The sequence below is a fragment of the Gymnoscopelus braueri genome, assembly GCF_963280865.1.
Source record: "Gymnoscopelus braueri genome assembly, chromosome: 11".
NCBI classification, from domain to species: Eukaryota; Metazoa; Chordata; class Actinopteri; order Myctophiformes; family Myctophidae; genus Gymnoscopelus; species Gymnoscopelus braueri.
Window position 1 is genome coordinate 40,001,950 of NC_137613.1, and position 18,647 is coordinate 40,020,596.

General features: G+C 39.9%; 1 protein-coding gene across 1 annotated transcript; it reads left to right on the top strand.

Annotated features, from left to right (window-relative positions):
* Positions 1–134: 134 nt before the first annotated feature.
* Positions 135–5,763, top strand: LOC308095632 (G2/mitotic-specific cyclin-B2-like; the record flags this gene model as incomplete). Its single annotated transcript, XM_080442682.1, has 10 exons — positions 135–179; positions 933–1,049; positions 1,248–1,376; positions 2,195–2,413; positions 2,952–3,110; positions 3,213–3,449; positions 3,976–4,116; positions 4,269–4,379; positions 4,907–4,978; positions 5,719–5,763. 10 exons carry the CDS (start codon positions 135–137, stop codon positions 5,761–5,763), a joined length of 1,275 nt encoding a protein of 424 aa, XP_080298808.1.
* Positions 5,764–18,647: the final 12,884 nt, after the last annotated feature.

Sequence of the window (18,647 nt, forward strand, 5' to 3'; positions counted from 1 at the left end):
TATTTACAAGAGAATCGTGTGAGAATCGTGATCTCAATTCTTATGGAGGAAAATCGTGATTCACATTTGAGCAAGAATCGTGCAGCACTAACTAGAGTTAAGCTAGTTATTCTTCCGTTAGGCTAAACGCTAACATGTCGCTCGCCGAACTGATCTTCCCAGCTTATAACGGACGCTTTGTCAGCTTGAGTATCTGTTTTGGCTGCTGTTTGCTCATGTTTGTTGGTTGTTCAACGGCTTTTAAACGTTGGTTGTTGAGTGAATTTTGAATGTTGATGTGAACGTTGGTGAAGTGTGTTTTGAACCGTCTAAACGTAACTTATACAGGTTGAACGTTGCTTTTTAACTAAACACGTTGTTTTTAACGTCTGTTTTGGTCGGCAAGCGACATGTCGATTGAGTCTTTTGCTATTTTGGGTGTTTGTGCATTTTTGTAACCTGAAAACGTTATGAATCTTTTAAACCTCAAGTGAATTTTTAACTATGGGTTTTTGTAACGGTTATTGTTTCTGATTTTGAGTTCAGCGTTATGGTGAATACAATAATTATGAAAAATAACTAGAGTTAAGCTTGTTTTTCTCCCGTCAGGCTAAACGTTAACATTATGGTGTTCGCTCGCCGAACTGAGCTTATAACGGACGCTTTGTCAGCTTGATTATCTGTTCTCTGCTGGTCGACAAGCGACGTGCATTAAGTTTGAGTCTTTTGTTTTGTGGTTTGTGGCTTATTTGACTTTATTTTATTGTGTCCGTGCAGTTTTGGCTGCTGTTGGTTGTTCAAAGGCTTTTAAACGTTGGTTGTTGAGTGAATTTTGAATGTTGGTGAAGTCTGTTTTGAACCTTCTAAACGTAAAGTGCAGGTTGAACGTTGCTTTTTAACTAACGGGTGTTTGTAACGGTTTTTGCTTCTGATTTTGAATGTTTCCTGAACAGTGGATGAACGTGGAGATGGAGAACCCTGCACACATGGGGAAGACCAACCTAGCTGGTCCAAAGAGAGCTGCTCTTGGAGACCTGTCCAACTTTGCCAACAAGGCTTCTAACACCAAGGTAATATTTAAACCCCTGATTCTCAACATTTACAATTTCACAGACTCCAATTTGATACTTTTTTCCAGACCCCTACACTGAAAAATCCCTTTGTTAATTTAAACTGACTGTCAATTTAAACAAATTACATTGTTTACATTTAGTTGTTTTAGTTGAGTTGCATACCTCTAATTTAAGGTTCCCTTTGTACACTCTCAGTTCAAGACAGTACAACAGGACAAGGCCCTGGATGTCATCTACACAAGAAAGATACAGAGGATCCCTGATGTATCGTGCGTGGACGTGGACCACATCAGAAACGTGGACCTCCCGAGAGTCGCGGACAAGGTCAGGGAGAGAATGACGAGGCTGGCTGGGCACTGTGCCAGGCACCTGAAACTGATGGCCAACAAGCTGACACAAGGCACAGCAAGGAGGGGAGAGAGGCGCACCACCTATGTAGACACACTGCAGCGTGACAGCAGAGCTAACAACACTGCAGAGCGCCTGATGCTGGACAGGAAGGTGTGGAGAGCATCCATCCTGGAATCCCGAGTAAGTTTTTGCTAGTCTGCACTGTAGCACTGCATATCATCGCTGTCGGGTTGAAACATTCTCCATATTTCAATGTTTTATATAAATTAATGCCCTATGTTGTTGTGTCATGCAAAAGGAGCCGTGACTAGTCACAACGCGCTGTGAGCTTGTAGATTTGCTCATTTGGAAGATAGTGAAACCCATTTAGACCTGAGGCCGATTTGTTTATTAAAAAAAACTGCCTCTAAATCCTAACCTTCTGAAAAACCTCAATTCTTTACTAAAAAAAAACGTAACCCTAAAACTAAAATCAAGTTTATAAATATTGAACCAATGACAAGTATTAACAAGAGTTTGTGACTAAATAATAACTACATTGGATCCATTGGAATTGGTTATTTTTTCCATTTCCTCAAAAGTAACAGTTATGGACATGCAAGGTTTCCACCCGACAGTGACGATATACACTCAGAGTTACAGACCTGTAAGGGTCCATTTGGACCCCTGGTGGTCTCTGGACCTGATGTTCAGAACCAGTGATTTTAACTATATACAAGATACAAATTACCTACAGTTTAACTTCATAGAAGAACGTGTTTTGAATGTTTTTTTTTTCTTCTCCTTCTCAGAGGACTGGAGCAGCCAGAGTTGAGGCACCTCCTCAAGTGTCTCCCTCCACTGGTCCAGAACAAGCTGCAGATGTTTCCATGAAGGAGGAAGAGGAGCTGTTCTGGCTGGCCTTCCCTGACCCACTCACAGTAGAGGACATTGATGCAGGAGACTCACAGATGACCCACCTATGTTCTGAATATGTGAAAGACATATATGCGCATCTAATGGATCTAGAGGTACGTGACGCCAGAGGCATGTTTTTTTACTGCATGAGGTGACAAGGGTTGTCATACAATCATGACTTTTTACTTGACGATTAATTGTCATACAAATTATGGCGATTTAATTGTGTTTTTCCATTGAACATTGGAACATAAATTATGTTTATCTATTTGGCTTTTAGGCTTTGTAAACAAAAATTGCACTGGGCAGATTTGACAAATAATTTAAATATGCAAAGAAATGACTGACAAGGACCTCTACCAATAATTAAAATAAATAATGTGCTATGGCCATAATAGGCCATATTTAATAATGTCATACTGAAAATGTGTAAAAAGAAATTGTGGAAATAGACGCAACGCGGTGCGACGCATAGTGAGCTTGTAGACCTATTTACACTATTTTTTAACATGTATGAACATTTTTGAACATGAAACTGATTATGACGACAATGCAAAATAATTGCAATCGTGCGATTATGTAATAATTGTGACAGGCCTAGATGTGACCTGGTGTCTTGCAGCAATGTAATGAAGTATTTTGTTTGTACAGGTAAAGCAGGCTGTGCGACCCGGGTACTTGAAGGGCTGCGACATAACGGCACACATGCGAGCTGTCCTAATCAACTGGCTGATCCAGGTTCATTCCAGTTTCCAGCTGCGGCAGGAGACACTCTATCTCACAGTTGCCATCTTGGATCGTTTTCTGCAAGTAAGGGCAACTTACAAATTTGTTTGCCATTTGATCTGCTCTTGTCTTTCTTTCTTTTCTTTTCCCTTTCTTTTTTTAATTAGCTGTTGTGATGTATTACAGGTTCGGTCAGTTTCACCAAAGAAGCTCCAGCTTGTTGGTGTCGCTGCCATGCTGCTGGCCTCAAAGTATGAGGAGATATATGCCCCAGGGATCCAGGACTTTGCCTACATCACAGACAACACCTTCACAACCACTCAGATCAAACAGATGGAGCGGGTGGTGTTGCGGTCCCTCAACTTTGAGCTGGGGTTCCCGCTGCCTTTGCACTTCCTCAGGAGAGCATCCAAGGCTGCAAGCGTGAGTCACTGTTCACATGGTTCACTAACATACAAGGTGTAGTGATCAGACTTGACCCTCTGCCCCAAGGCTTTGTCCAGACTGCATCTGATCTTTAGGACTGACTGTCAACACTTATCGCCGTTAACCTTATAACGTTATTGGCAAGTGGTTAATTTGGATTTGTGTAGAAAATAGCACAATTTGACATGTTAGCTTGTGGATCGTCTATTTCCCACGAGCGCCATGGTCGTTCGCAGTGTCAATGTTCAGACTAAAACACACAGATTTGAATATTTCAATCCACCCCCAAAAAATTGTGGACATTCTTATTTCCATGAGGGTTTATGCTGTTCAGACTTGATGAAACAACTCTGATTTCCAATCTGGTTAGGACAATTATCAGATTTGGGCTGACTGTGTGAACATAGCCTAAATGAACATAAGTGGTGACTGGTCAAATGGTGGTTAAAATAAAGCATGTAGCAGAGTATTTTAAATTGTATATGCAAGCAGGCTTTTTAATAGTGTTGTTTGTTTGTTCTAGTGTACTGTGGAGAGACACATGCTGGCCAAGTATCTGATGGAGTTGACACTCCTTGACTACGACATGGTTCACTACCGGCCCTCTGAGATTGCTGCTGCTTCGCTGTGCCTCTCTCAGCTGCTGCTGGGTGGCCTGCCATGGGTGAGTTCAATAGAATCAATGTATATGTTGGCTTATTAGTACAAATGGCTAGCTTGACATTTTGTCTTTTGATTCTAGTCTGTTTTCCTTTCCTACAGAGCAGTATTGCACCACATATGATGATCCTAATTATTGTTTTTCATGTGTTGCAGACTCCTACAGAGCAGCATTACACCTCATACGACGAGGCTCACCTGAAGCCCATAATGCAGCACATCAGTAAGAATGTCGTTAACGTCAACGAGGGGAAAACAAAGTTCCAGGTGAGTTGGCAAACGAAGGCATTTGGAAGTTGATGGAGTAAGATGTGGATGTTTGAATAGATGAATATGCTAAGATTCCCTCTCCACTAGTATAAATGGAGGTTAGATAGCATGTTATTTAGACAGATGCTAGGTTCATTTGTTTACCTTGCATCCTATAGTTTCAATGTACAGATTATTTATATCATATTGTTTAGACTGATGCTAGCTTCTTAGTTTACCTATCCTGTCTTGATCCTAGATTACTGAGACACTACACTGTCTCTCTGCATGTGATGTACAGTATGTGTTTACCTGGCTTAATTGCTTACTGTAAATTGCTCTGGATAAAGAGCGTCTGCTTAATGCCTAAATTGTAATTGTAAATTGTAGTACAGTATAATGGAGTAAGTAATAGTGATGTTTGCATAGATGAATAGTGAATACTAATATGTTCCCTCGCCACTAGGTTAGTATAATATAATGGAGTGAGATAAGGATGCCTAAATAGATGAATACTAATGCTAGTTTTCCCTCTCCTCCACTAGGCCGTCAGGATGAAGTACGCAGGGAACAAGCTGATGAACGTCACTCGCCTGTCTGAGCTGCAGTCCTCCACTGTGAGGAGCCTGGCTGCTCCCCTGCTTGAGAACCATAAAGTTAAAAGTAATAGAGAGGGCACCGTAAATCCCCGCCCGTCCACTTGTATGGAGTTGCTCACCCAGCGCATACTCCCTTTTCACTCCTTCTTCCGGATTGGGAAATGTGACATGCGATTTGGGGCCTCTGTGACACGTTTTGTGTCATGGAGGTGACGCCTCTGTGCGCAACCCTGTGCGCAAGCTCGCAAGTCGAGCCCATTGGTCAAAACACTTTTGTCAAACGTTTGTCTACTGTTTGTCTGTCAGCTTGTCATGTACATATTTGTTTGTTGTACATATTTGTTTGTTGTACATATTTGTTTGTTGTGCATATTTCTTTGTTGTGCAAAAACAAATGTAACATAAATTGTGTTAATGTTCTGTGTACCATCAAGTATGTATATATGTAAATAGCAAAGGTCTCATATCCATGTACATTTTGTAAATATCTATAAATGATGTAAATATCCATTAATGTAATAAAATGATCAGTTTGAACCATGAGAATTGTTGGTCTGACTCTTGAATTGGAGGTCTAATCTCCTTTCAGTAGTATGGTAATGTTTATTATGTTGATAATTAAAAGAAAATTTGGCATTAGTTCAGTGGTGGGAAAAAAGGGTATTTTGAAAATAGCAGATCTACAAGCTCACAATACGTTGCATCTAAGGCCTTGAACATGACAGGGCTCTTGTTTGTGACTGAAACTGATGTTGCAGATCTCTGCATATGGGACACCTCGGACAGACACCATGCTGGGCTGACTCAGTGCACAGGGCATCTGGGTGCAAGCCTGCTCATCTTTTATCAATATAGCAGCCAACACAGCATACATTAAAGCTGCTGCATTAGAGCGCACCTCTCCTTAGCTTTTCTTACAGGTGCAATGAGCCATAAGGACTGTTCCATCCTCTTGCACTGTGATCCAGGGGTGCGTTGGGGTCTAATTGAGGCTCATTGAATGCTTTACCTGCAAGTTGCAACACTAGTGAATTATAAGACAAATTTCTCCCAAGGGAGACAACATACAGTAACCTTGAAGTAAGCTACCTGGATTAAGACATGCATAACATAATTCAGGACAGCTAGGTAGACAGCTAGGGAGTAGAGTTTAGCCCATTATGTAATGTTTACTATTTGGTTGCATATCCTTTACCTGCCATGACCTCTGTGACCCATAAACAGGACATATACTGTACTGTCTGATGGCCATTAGAAACAGAGACACAGGAACTCGTCTCAGAGCAAGCAGTTAGTTAAATCATAAATACTGTAACATTAACAATGAATTAAATTATAACAGAATTTGTCCAAACATCATATCCTAATGTAGCCTAATTTTGCATTCTAATGTAACAAAAGCTAGTGTATTGTCATACTGTGCCATCATTATTAGTATTATTGTTTAATAAACAAAAGTTGAACACTTTATTTGCTTAAGGCAGAGGGATTCCAAATGAGAATTTGAGTTACAGTATCAACAATTCCAAAGGCTGGTGAATGTCTATGGTAAATTTCAGGTGCTGTGGACATTAGCTAATCAGAAACTGTAAATGGCTGTATTTCAGTTGCAATAGATGCTTGACTGCCTCACGTCTGATGGAAAAGACGTACCAGATTAGGTTGAAAGTACCTAAGTACAGTTACTCAATTACTGTACTTAAGTATTTCCAGTTTTCTAAACTTTTACTTCAACTCCACTACATCTCAGAGGCAAATATTCTACTTTTACTCACTACAATCATTTGAAAACTTTAATTACTACAAAACATACATTAACCACGTCAACCCCATTTAAACTTTGCCTATTTGAAAATAGCAGATCTACAAGCTCACTTTTACTCAAGTACATTTTTTATCTGGAAGAGTGTGGTATTGGTACTTGTACAAGATGTGAGTACTTCTTCCACCACTGCGTACCAGCTATCATTTGTATCCACACCAGATCTAGCCAGCAAATATATTACAAACGTTACATGAACTTCCAACATACAACTTCCTTGAGTATTGTAGACATACCTAAACAAACCAGTTATTTATATTGCTCAAATTCTCTTTATTTGAAAATACAAAATTTAAAGACACATTTAAAATTATACAATAAAAAAAAAATCAATTAACCCAAAGTGGCTTCTCATGTTTAAGATTGCACTGCAGAGCCCTTGGAGCTCAGCAGCTTCTCCACCATCTGCTTGGCGTAGCGCATCCTTGTGGCCAGCTCCCTGCTGCAGCCAAACTCCTCCAGCAAGGACAGTTTGTAGGTGCGGAAGACTCGCTTCTCATCGATGTATGTCACAGAGGATCACCTTGGCGTGGTCCTGGAGGAGATGAAAACAATGTCATTTAATGTGTTACGCCAAGTGCAATCTGTGATGCTGCGTGGAAGGAGCCCCCAACACTAGCGCTGCTTTTCCTTAACAATCCAGCACAATATGTAGAATTATGAGGTTTAGATAATATCGTTCTAAATCTGTGTTCGTTTTTGTTGCAGTCGTTCTAGTCCTACAGTAAGTTCTTGCGTTCTAAATCCAGCCAACCAGTTGAAAATATACCTTTTGAAATATTCGGGACCAGTACGGCTGCTTCTGAACATGTATTCCATTGCTAGTTTGACCCATTCACAAGTCGCATGAAAAAAATATATAAGTGTATTCTACTTCACATTAGTGTACAAAAATAGCCTCCCTACAAGCTCACAACGATTGTGAGCCTGTAGATCTGCCATTTCCAATGGCAGATCTATCAGAATAATTGGGACATCAATGTGAAGTCATATCACCCAGCCCTACCTGAAAGTACAACAGAATTGTGCTTGGTCTTGGTCCCAAATATAAACTCCTGAACACTCCCAACTAGCAGTGTGTGAAGCCTACACGTGTGTTGTTGGTCTGACATTACTCTTTGGATGTAGTTAAGTTTACCAACCTGGAAGAAGTTAATCTGGACGGTGCCGTTCGACAGGTGCAGCACGATGGCACTCTTGGTCCTGAACCAGTGAGAGAGGTAGGGCAGGCGTGCCAGCTCGACGAGCTCGTCACCGTCTCTACGTGCCATGTTGGCACCGGCCTTGAGAAGGTGCTCGCTCATGTAGCTACGGAAGTACTTGAGCAACGTTAGCTGCAAGAGAGGCGATAAACAAAGTGATAAGGATTAACAAACATAAAAAAGGAGGCAGTGAGACAGAAAAGTGTAAAGACTTCCACAGATCAAGCTGTAATGCTACGACTACTTTAAGTGTGACTACACCAAGAGATCAGGATAGCATGAGATCTCAGGTATAAAAGGTGCTCCAAGCATGGAGGAAATAACTCCATACTGGGCGAATACGTGAATGAATTGAACTCCTTTCCCACTGCCAGTAGACGAGTATAAGTGAGCATATAGTGTTGAGCCTAGTGTACTTTCAAGCCAGATCATAATATGGGGTGCATGGGCACAAAACTCGCTACAGGAACTAAATGGATCTGTCATCTGATGTTTCATCAAATAAGTGTATGTCTCTCTTTCCCACAGACCCACTCCCCGCCACACACTTTACTTGCTGTGGACCCAATAGCAAATTACAAAGTACATTTACTCAAGTACAATTTTGAGGTATTTATTACTTTACTGGAGTATTTCCCAGTACTTTTACTCCACTACATCTCAAAGGCAAATATTGTACTTTCACTCCACTACAATCATTTGAAAACCTTACTAGTTATGTTGTAGATTTTGATTACAACAAAAGATACATTAACCACTTCAGCCCCTATATACATTTCGGCCATTTGAAAATAGCCGAGCTACAAGCTTGTAGATCTGCTCTTTTCAAAAGATTTTTATACATTTTATCCATTTGAAAAAATGTGAAATGGGACATTCTGCATAATGAGTACTTTCAGTACATTTTGATGCCAATACTTGTACTCAAGTACATTTAGAATTCTGGACTTTCACTTGTAACAGAGTTTTTCTATATTGCAGTATTGGTACTTTTTCCACCACTGCCTTAAATACATCTGGCTCCCTGTTTTTGGCTCCACGCCCACCAATAGCTGAGTTAGTAACATCTTAAATGTTCCAAAAAAAAAGAAAATAGTACTGGGTCAGAGACAGAGACAACTACTGACCTTCTTGGTGAGCGTGGCAGGGTACGAGCGTACACTGATGTAGCTCTCTGCATTGGTACATCATCATTGTACATCATCAACCGTGTGTAATCGATGACGAGCCCACCCACACTGTTGTCACACTGCTGGTAGCCTGGATAAACCCCATCAAAACTTTTAAAATACACCAAGCTAGGAAGAAATGGCAGAAGGCAAGTCTACATAGACACTGCACATTATTGCAGTACTGTAGTCACATCAGGCGACTAGTTATTCTACCCCTGAAAACAGTTGCATACAAATTCTCCGTTGCAAGAGGCTTCAACTGATATGATGTGAAGGCAGAATAAAACATTTAGAAAATAAATATTTCCCCAAAATGCAGAAGTGTGCCTTACCTAGCCCGTATTTATCAGAATAGTCGACCCATTTGCTGATCCAAAAGATGGGGATGCACTCGGGGTCTTCTGCCTTTTCTGAAAGTTCACACAAACAGAATGATTGTCAGTGTCAGAGGTGGCTTCAGTAAAAGTAGCAATACCACAATGTATAAATACTCTGATTCCATTAACAGTCAAAGGGTCAAGGGTCCTTGACATGAGAATGTTTGAGAACCACTGGTTTAAACAACATTACACAGCAAGCCCAAATAAGCAACTACACTTTAGAAACAAGCCCCCAAAAACCGCAACCACCAATATTTACAAGCAACTTTACAGAAAAAGAAGCCCAAAGTGGCTTATAATAAGCGGACATGGCAACACTGGTGTGTAGATCTTAAACTCTAGTGCATTGGTTCTCAAAGTGGGGTCCGGGGACCCCCAGGGGTCCTTGAGGAAGTTCCAGGGGACCCTGATGGGTCCATTTGGTTCCATTTGTACACTCTCAGAGTTAAATTAACATTCATTTTACAATATAAATGGGGGTCCCAGAGATAGAAATGTCATCAAATGGGGGCCCGTAGCTTGAAGCATGTCTAGGGGTCCTTGAAATTAAAATGGTTGAGAATCAGTGCTAGAGCCTTAAAAATCTTCTCTTAGTTATGGGGGTCCCTGAGGCATATATTTTCGAATGGGGGTCCGCAGGCTAATAAGTGTCAATTTGGGGGTCCTTGACATGAAAAAGTTTGAGAACCACTGCTCTAGTGGACGCTGTCAGCGGCGCTATCCATGGTTCTGAAGCGATCAGCGTCAATAAAGAACGCAGTAAAACTCTGCACTCTACTTACATATATATATATATATATATATATATATATATATATATATATATAGGCAGTGGTGTGTTCTAGATTTTTTTGGGAGGGTATACTATAACTATTCCCTCTCTAGTTCCTAATGTAAAAAAAATTGCGCGCGCTTCGCCAGGCCCACTCAGGCCCAGTTTCACAGTAACACTGAGTACAATTACAATATGCTTTGTACTGATTTTCTACTGTTTCTAATGTTAATCACCCTGTTTATTACCATAGAATAGTGCAAGGATTGTTATAAATAAATGCTGGTTAGGCTTATCAGATATAATAGCAGTGTTAACAGCGATCATTCCTGTATGTATTACAGAATAGTATTAACTTGGCATTGAAGACACAAACTGTATTGAAGATTCAAGATTTTGCTGTGCTATGACACGCAATTTGAATACTAATGAAGTACTCAATTCAGTGACCTGCCGTTCAATGAAGTGAATGGCAGGTCGTTGAGTTAATGTGTGAATTCCGTCGCCAGCAGCCTTTAATAATCTCATCAATAACAATAGCCACACACGTGAGTTAGACTAGTCAGCAGTGGTGGAAAAAGTACTCAAATTCTTTACTTAAGTAAAAGTACCAATACTGCAATATAGAAATACTTCGTTACAAGTAAAAGTCCAGAAAAAAACATGTACTTGAGTAAAAGTACAAAAGTATTGGCATCAAAATGTACTTAAAGTACCTAAAGTAAAAGTACTAAAATGTTTGAAAATAGCCTATGTATAAAATAGGGCTAAACTGGTTAATGTATGTTTTATAATGTAATAATTTATATCAGCAAAGTAACTAGTAACTAAAGTTTTCAAATAATTGTAGTGGAGTAAAAGTACAATATTTACCTCTGAGATGTAGAAGCAAAAGTATTGACATTTGGAAATACTCCAGTAAAGTAAAAATACCTCACAATTGAACTTAAGTACAGTACTTGAGTAAATGTACTTAGTTACTTTCCACCACTGTCCTAGTGTAACGTTGTTGTCGTTTTAGTTTTTTGCATTATTTTAATTTCCAGCACAGAATTATTTATGAAGTTATTTAAGTTATAAATGATCTGTTTGTAGCTCAGTATCACGATTGTATGCATTTGGTAGCTATGGAGCGAATTTGTTCACGGATTCTGTTTCTAAATTGTTCTAAAATGAAGCAACGCTGCACACATATATGTTTTTAACGTTGTTTTCAAGTAGTTACGAGTTATGACGCTTCAGTGACGACATCACGCTTACGTCAGTTACGACGCGACGTAAACGTACGAAAACGTTGGGCGTGCTGTTGCTGCTAACGAAGTGCTGTGATTGGCTAGAGGAGAACGAAGTGCTGTGATTGGCTAGAGGAGCGGTAAACAACCTGGCGCGCGCTGTTCTACACATTCGAAACGTTGCCTCAGCCAATCACAGTTCGAGGCCGTTGGGTCGCCACCGCTATTAAAACACCTGACGAGACATCAGCGTTTCAGAGCTTTGAGAACAGAGACACGGAGCATCATCCGAGAGAATCAGCAGAGAGACATCAACGAACTTAACATAGTCAACGCAGGACGTTTATCAGCTGAAGACGAGGAGAACGGAACGAAGCTAGACTAGAGATGGATCTCATCTGCAATATAGCAACTTGGCTTGCGATCACCGAGTCCCTTGACCGTTCTGAACGTAAGTGATGTTGAATTATTATATATGCAACGGAAATGTTATTCATGTAGATTTGGTAACTGTGCTGAGCTACTAGTAATGCTAGTTCATGGATTATTTTTCTACCGTTGGCACGAAAGCACACGTTATTCCTGCAAACGTGTTGATAATGTTTTTTTTTTTGTAATATTTGCTTCAGTGAACTGTAAGCAGTTACAAACTAATGTTATGATTTGAATGAGAAACTGTTGGTCGCCGTTAGGTTAGCCTACTGCAGGACAATGAGTCGCAGCTAATCACAACTCTAGGGTTCGTTAAATGTAGTTACTTTTAAATCATAACAATCAAAAGTGGCTTCTAAATAATATGTAGCCCATTTGGCCACGGACCCCACCTGAAAATATTTCGTGCCAGGGAGTCCAGGCCAGGGACCCCCTTACAAGATCTGTGTTGTTGAAATGTTTTTCAAGATTTCTTTGAAAATAGCAGATCTACAAGCTCACAACTTGTGTGACTTTAGATCGTCTATTTTCAAATAGCTGATGGTTAAAACTGATTTTGATGCTATATTAAGTAATTTTGCTGGGGACCACCTGCAACCACCTCTGCAAGGACCCCTGGAGGTCCCATGACCCCACGTTGAGAACCATTGACTTAAAGATACAACTTATCGCATTGCATTAATTCTGAGTTCTAGCAAGTGACCCATGGATAATTTCCTGTATGTGTTTCCTGTGTGTTTTTATCCATCCATTTAGTCAAGAATCTTGGTTGGCAAAAGTGTAGATCCCATAGATCTCTTAAGAGTCCAATAGTTTGAGCCAAATTTGAATTAGGATGTCCAACTCAATGTTTCTTTTGAAGGCGTAAAAACACGTTATTTTGTATTCGTATATAACCTTTATTGATTATGATTTACAACCTTCTGTCAGTATGTCTCTCTTTCTGTTAAGTTTCTCTTAACTACAATATTGTCTTTGTTATAGCTGTGGTGTGGACTTTGCTTAACTCTCACTCACTAACTCTCTGTGTGGCTGTGTTTCCCCCTAGTCGCTAAGGAAGGAGCCAGAGGGATGAACAGTAGGAAACCCCTGTACAACAGGAGAGGACCTGCAGAATCCAAGGCCTCCTCCCTCCTCCTGCCCAACACCAGAGCCATGCTCCAGAGGATGTACAGCAGAGGACCAGCCCCCTCCACCACCTCCTCCATGAAGTCCAACAGGAGACGACCCACACGCCACACCACCGCCTCCTCTCCCGTGCTCACCAACCCCAAATCAGGTAAGGAGAACTTGCACATTAGAGCCCATTTTCTCAACCCCAATGTATGACATAGTAATTCATAATATAAAATACAAATGTGTTATAATAGTGTTGGTCTACTCTGCATAGAATCTGAGTGTGCAATCCATCTCCCTCAATTTTGCAATTAGAGTCCAACCGACCTTTGGGTCAGAAACCAATTTGAGGACATTTAACTTAAAAAAAATAATAATTATACGGATAAACATTTTGAAAAATAAACACATTGAACTTTTTTATTTAACCAAAGGTTTCACCTATAATAATTCCACGCCCAAAGTAGGGACGCCAGGATAGAAGTGGTTTATAACTGGGTTCGGCTGCATATTTTGCTAAAGCCAGTGTCATCAAAAAAGTCAAATAATGGTTGGTCGGGCTCTATATGCAATCTACTGTAGTGTGAGTTTAACCATTGCAATCCTGTAGAAGAGATAAATAAACGAAATAAAGTTTTCAAACAGTCATGATACCTGTTTCAATTTGCAGTCCTGAAGAAAACTGTAACTCCAGAGGAACTACAGCAACCAGCAGGACCCTACAGGAAGAAAATGTTAAGAGTACGTACCCACAATAATTCACTTGCAACTCTGAACTCACAATTCATCAAGCTCTGCTCAAGAGATATACCCCCTCCATGTACACACACACACACACACACACACACACACACACACACACACACACACACACACACACACACACACACACACACACACACACACACACACACACACACACACACACACACACACACACACACGCACACTTTCTGCTACCGACAAATACAAATGTTTGTCATGTGTTGTCTTTGCACAGATCGAGAGCGACGGGTTGGGCTGGGGGTTCGTTGTTCGAGGGACTGGACCATGTCACGTCCAGGCTGTGGAGCCCCATGGACCTGCTGCGGTTGCTGGGATGAAGGTAGGAATCATGGAAAATGGCGCTGAATGTTGTAATGTCATACTTTTTGGTAGCCATTATCCCCAAAAGATCCTGCTTTGTTGCATTAGCCTGGTACTGTAGGACGTTAAAATGACCTCTCTCGGGTGGATCAAGACTGAAGCAAGTAAATGTAAAAAGCAGCACTTCTACAAAGGCTTACATAAGTAAATGGCTATAAGAATTCATGACTTTGGAGTATCATTCTCAGAATATAGTGAAAAGTGGGTCAAATCATTTAATTTCAAGTCATTTTGTGTTTTTCTCTCCCTCTCTCTCTCCATCATACCCCTTCCTCTCCCTCTGTGTCTGTCCCAGGTGTGTCAGCTTGTAGTTGCCATCAATAACCAGAGCGTTCTGGAAATGGACTACAAGGCCATCAACCACCTCATCTTGACTGGCCCCAGGAAGATGCAGATGGAAGTCATGGAGGTTACTGAAAAGTAACGGTTTTGGTAGGTATCTGCCTGACAGCACAAACATGTTATTTTGTATTTGTATCTAACCTTTATTCACCCATTGAGACAATGGGTTCTTACATTTTTATTGAACCCTTTGATGAAAAGGGGGGGGGGGGTCCTACTCCTCCTCCATCCTCCTCAGATTGTAATTTGGTTAGAGTCGGCTAGAGTCAGTCTCTCTGTTAAGTTTCTCTTAACTAAACTGTATATTGTTCACTATTGTCTTTGTTATAGTTGTGGTGTGGACTTTGCTGAACTCTCACTCTCACACACTCACTCACTAACTTTCTGTGTTTTCCCCCTAGTCGCTGTGGTGAAGTCAGAAGTTCAGGAAGGAGCGAGAGGGATGAACAGTAGCTAGCTACTGTACAACAGGAGAGGACCTGCACCACCAAAGGCCGCCTCCAATCATGTGCAGTCCCAACAAGGGTTGGATTAGCCCTTGTGTTGGCCGGTGGCATCGTTTTGCCGCTACCTCAGCAGCCCAACAGCAGGACAATATTCTGCCGCTGTTATAGCCATTTTTGGCCCCCAGAGCTTGGTGCCCATGGCAGCAGCCCTAAAGCCTGTGTGATCAGGCGGGCCTGGACAGCAACATGACCATCACCAAGGATTACACACTGAAAAGCTACTTTATTTCTTTAAAGTTGACAATGTGTCCTGATGTAGGGGTGATGTAACCACAACTTTCAGATGATTTCTTTTTTTATTCATCACCAAAGGCACACATTCACATTCTAGATATTGATGATGCTAATTTGTTTGTTATAAGTGCAAATATTTTTTTATAATCATTGAACTTTTGATTTGAATGTGTATGCTTACATGTGGTATTAATTATTGTATATTTGAAAGGTCTGAATATGAGCCACTGATCAATATGAAGTGCTAGATATCTTTCATAAAAACAATTATTGACCACAGACTGATTTGATTTAATATATATCTCATTCTAGATATTGATGCTAATTTGTTTGTTTTCTAAGTGTAAATATTTTTGATTAAGATAATGCAGTAGATATTTATTAAAATGATACTTTCTGATCAATTTTCTTTTTTTACTCATCACCAAGTGATCGGCTAGCTTTTGATACTAATGTTTGTAAGTGTAAATATTTTGATTAAGACAATGCTGTAGATATTTATTAAAATACAATTGTAAATATGACTTCTGTGTCCTTTTCAACAATGTCAGTTTGTTGACAACAGTGGCCTGTTGCATTCTTTTCTCTTCAGGGTTTCTTTTTTGTCTCTAATCCCTGTGTAAGTAACTAGTCCACAATCACCTGTACGTCTAAGCCTAGCTGAGTTGAAAACAAGATCAACTGATATTAGATTTAAGCGGCCACATTGCAGATCCACCATCTTCTTTCTATTTGATATCCTTCTTCCACACTCATTACAATGCATGATATGATGATGAATCCTATTCATTGCACAGAACATGCACTTCAAGCCTAACTAGTGAAGTATGGAATGAACACTAGTTTCCTGTGTACAAGGTCACATTACAGCATGCATGTGTCTATAGCAGCCACATGCATTTGGTATGAGGAGATGACAGGTTTGAGGAATGTGAAGGAATGACTCAGACGAGGTAGAAAGTTGGTACAAGTGACTTTGCTTCAATACTGTTATGTAAAGTCAGTCACCTGTCCTGTATGGAAAGTAAATGACTAACTTAAAATGTAAACACTCAAAGTTCTATTACAACCACAATCCACACAGCACTGTTACATGCATTATCAGTCTTTTTAATTTCAAGGGCCCCAGTTTGATATGCATTAGAGTCCTCAGTATTCATTTAACTCTGAGAGTGTATAAATGGATCGGATGCACCCTCGAACACCCCTGGGGTCTCCCACACCCCACGTTGCAAACCAGTGCTGTGTATAGTGTACCTGTGGAAGCATTCAAGGGGATGTGTATTTGAATGAGTGCTATAATCACTTGTCTTATACGTATAGGATGATTTGGTGTGCAAATACTAGACAGCTCTAAGGTTTAGAGCTCTTAATATTAACACAACTGAGTCTAAACAATTGTGTTAATATTGTTCTTTAGGACAACAGTGCAGCTGCACTGGAATACTTTTCACATCTGGATGAGCAGACAGCAAGTGAATTCCACCATACCATTCAAATTCAGGCAGTATTCAAGAGGTGAGGCTGATCATACATTGGCATTTGAACTGTGGCGTTGAATAGAATCCTAAAATCAGTAGAATTCATGACTTCTTGGGGTCAGTTTTGGCTGGCCATTCACACGTTTGACACGCCCCGTCTCAGAACCATTACAGATGCCTGCGGATTTAACTTCTGCTAGCCCCAAACTAGGAGCTGCATAGGGTCATAAACCTTTGTATTTGTGCTGGCACCAAGGTAAGATGTATGACAGAGCCACAGCGTGAGACATTTACACTGAAAAGTTTTGAGTATTGTTCAGTACCTGAGGTTCACGTTGAAAAGCCCATTTTCATTGCACTAGTTTGCCATTATCCGACCAGAAGATCTCACAGAACCTAGTGGCCGTCACTCTGGGTATTTGCTACATTTTTAGTGACTGGTTTATAAATACAATGGAAGGCTGCATGTGTCACTTATTTAATATGTTATGTTAATCACATTGTTCTGGTGGTGATACAGTTGTGATCAAATATTTGGAATAGTTAATTGAATAAATCTGTATTTGGTTTCTTTTGTATGAAATCATATTCATATTTTTTCCTGAAATCCTTATGCGTATATGTTTCAGAATGGAGTGTCTAGTCATTTTATGATATAGTAGTCATTACGGTCAGCAGTATGAAGTGAATATTCATGATGGTTTTCACAGTGTGAGTTGAGGTTTGCTTAAACAGGAATTGAGTTGCTAGTTTTGATACTAGCATACAGTAGGTTTACTATCTGAGATGATCCAGATAGTATCCATGATTTTAATTAAGCCCAGATAAACGAAATAAACTTAAATATTTTGAGGAACCCAGTTGACCTAAAAAGTTGTGTAATGAAAACTTGAGTGAATTTAACTTAAAATAGCAATTTCAGCATAAATATACTAAATGCCAAATTGATTTAACTTCAAATAATTATGCTAATTTGTTTCCAATTACTCCACATAGAATCTTTTTTTTTTGTAATTCAAATGTTTATTTGTTTTTTAATATGATACAAAATGTAACTCCAGTGGTACAAATCAGCATACAGCATAAAACAACAATACAGCCATTCCAAAAAATAAAATACAAAATAACAAAATACAAAATAAATGCTGTCCCAATATCAGAGGTTCATATATATCCAAAATCTGTCCCATGTGTCCTTCATCTTTTTTTCTCCATTCACTCTACCCAACATATATTCGTATGATGTAATCTTAATCATTTCCTCATTCCATTCTTTAAGCCCAGGTGTCCTAGGGGTCTTCCAATTCCGCAGCAGTATTCTGGCAGCTGTAACAAGTCCAACTTTCACAATAGTGAATTCGTTGTTATTTATCCCAGGAACCGCTGCCCTGTCCCCCAATAGGCAGAGCCGCGGTTGTGGGGATAGAGTGAGTCCCACCCATTTCTCCAAATATTTTAAAACTGTACACCAGAATGGATACACCATGCGGCAATCCCATATCATATGCATATACGTGCCAACCTCTTCATTACATTTCCAACATGTATTGTTATCTGCTATTCCCATTTTAAGTAATCTAGTCGGTGTAAAATAATATCTATGAATTATTTTATACTCCACATAGAATCTTAAACAAAAAGGCAAAAGCAAAAAAGTACATTATTCTTCTGTTTATTTCATTTTTTTCATTTGAAAACAAACATTGTGTTTAAAAAATGAGCTGCACCTTGAGTTGGCAGTATAAAAAGGGGTTCCAAACAGTAAAAGAATAAGCACTTGATTATTTCAGATTTTTATGAAGGGGTAGGCAGCCCCTTGAGATGCAGCATCTAATTTTCGAGGGGTCCCA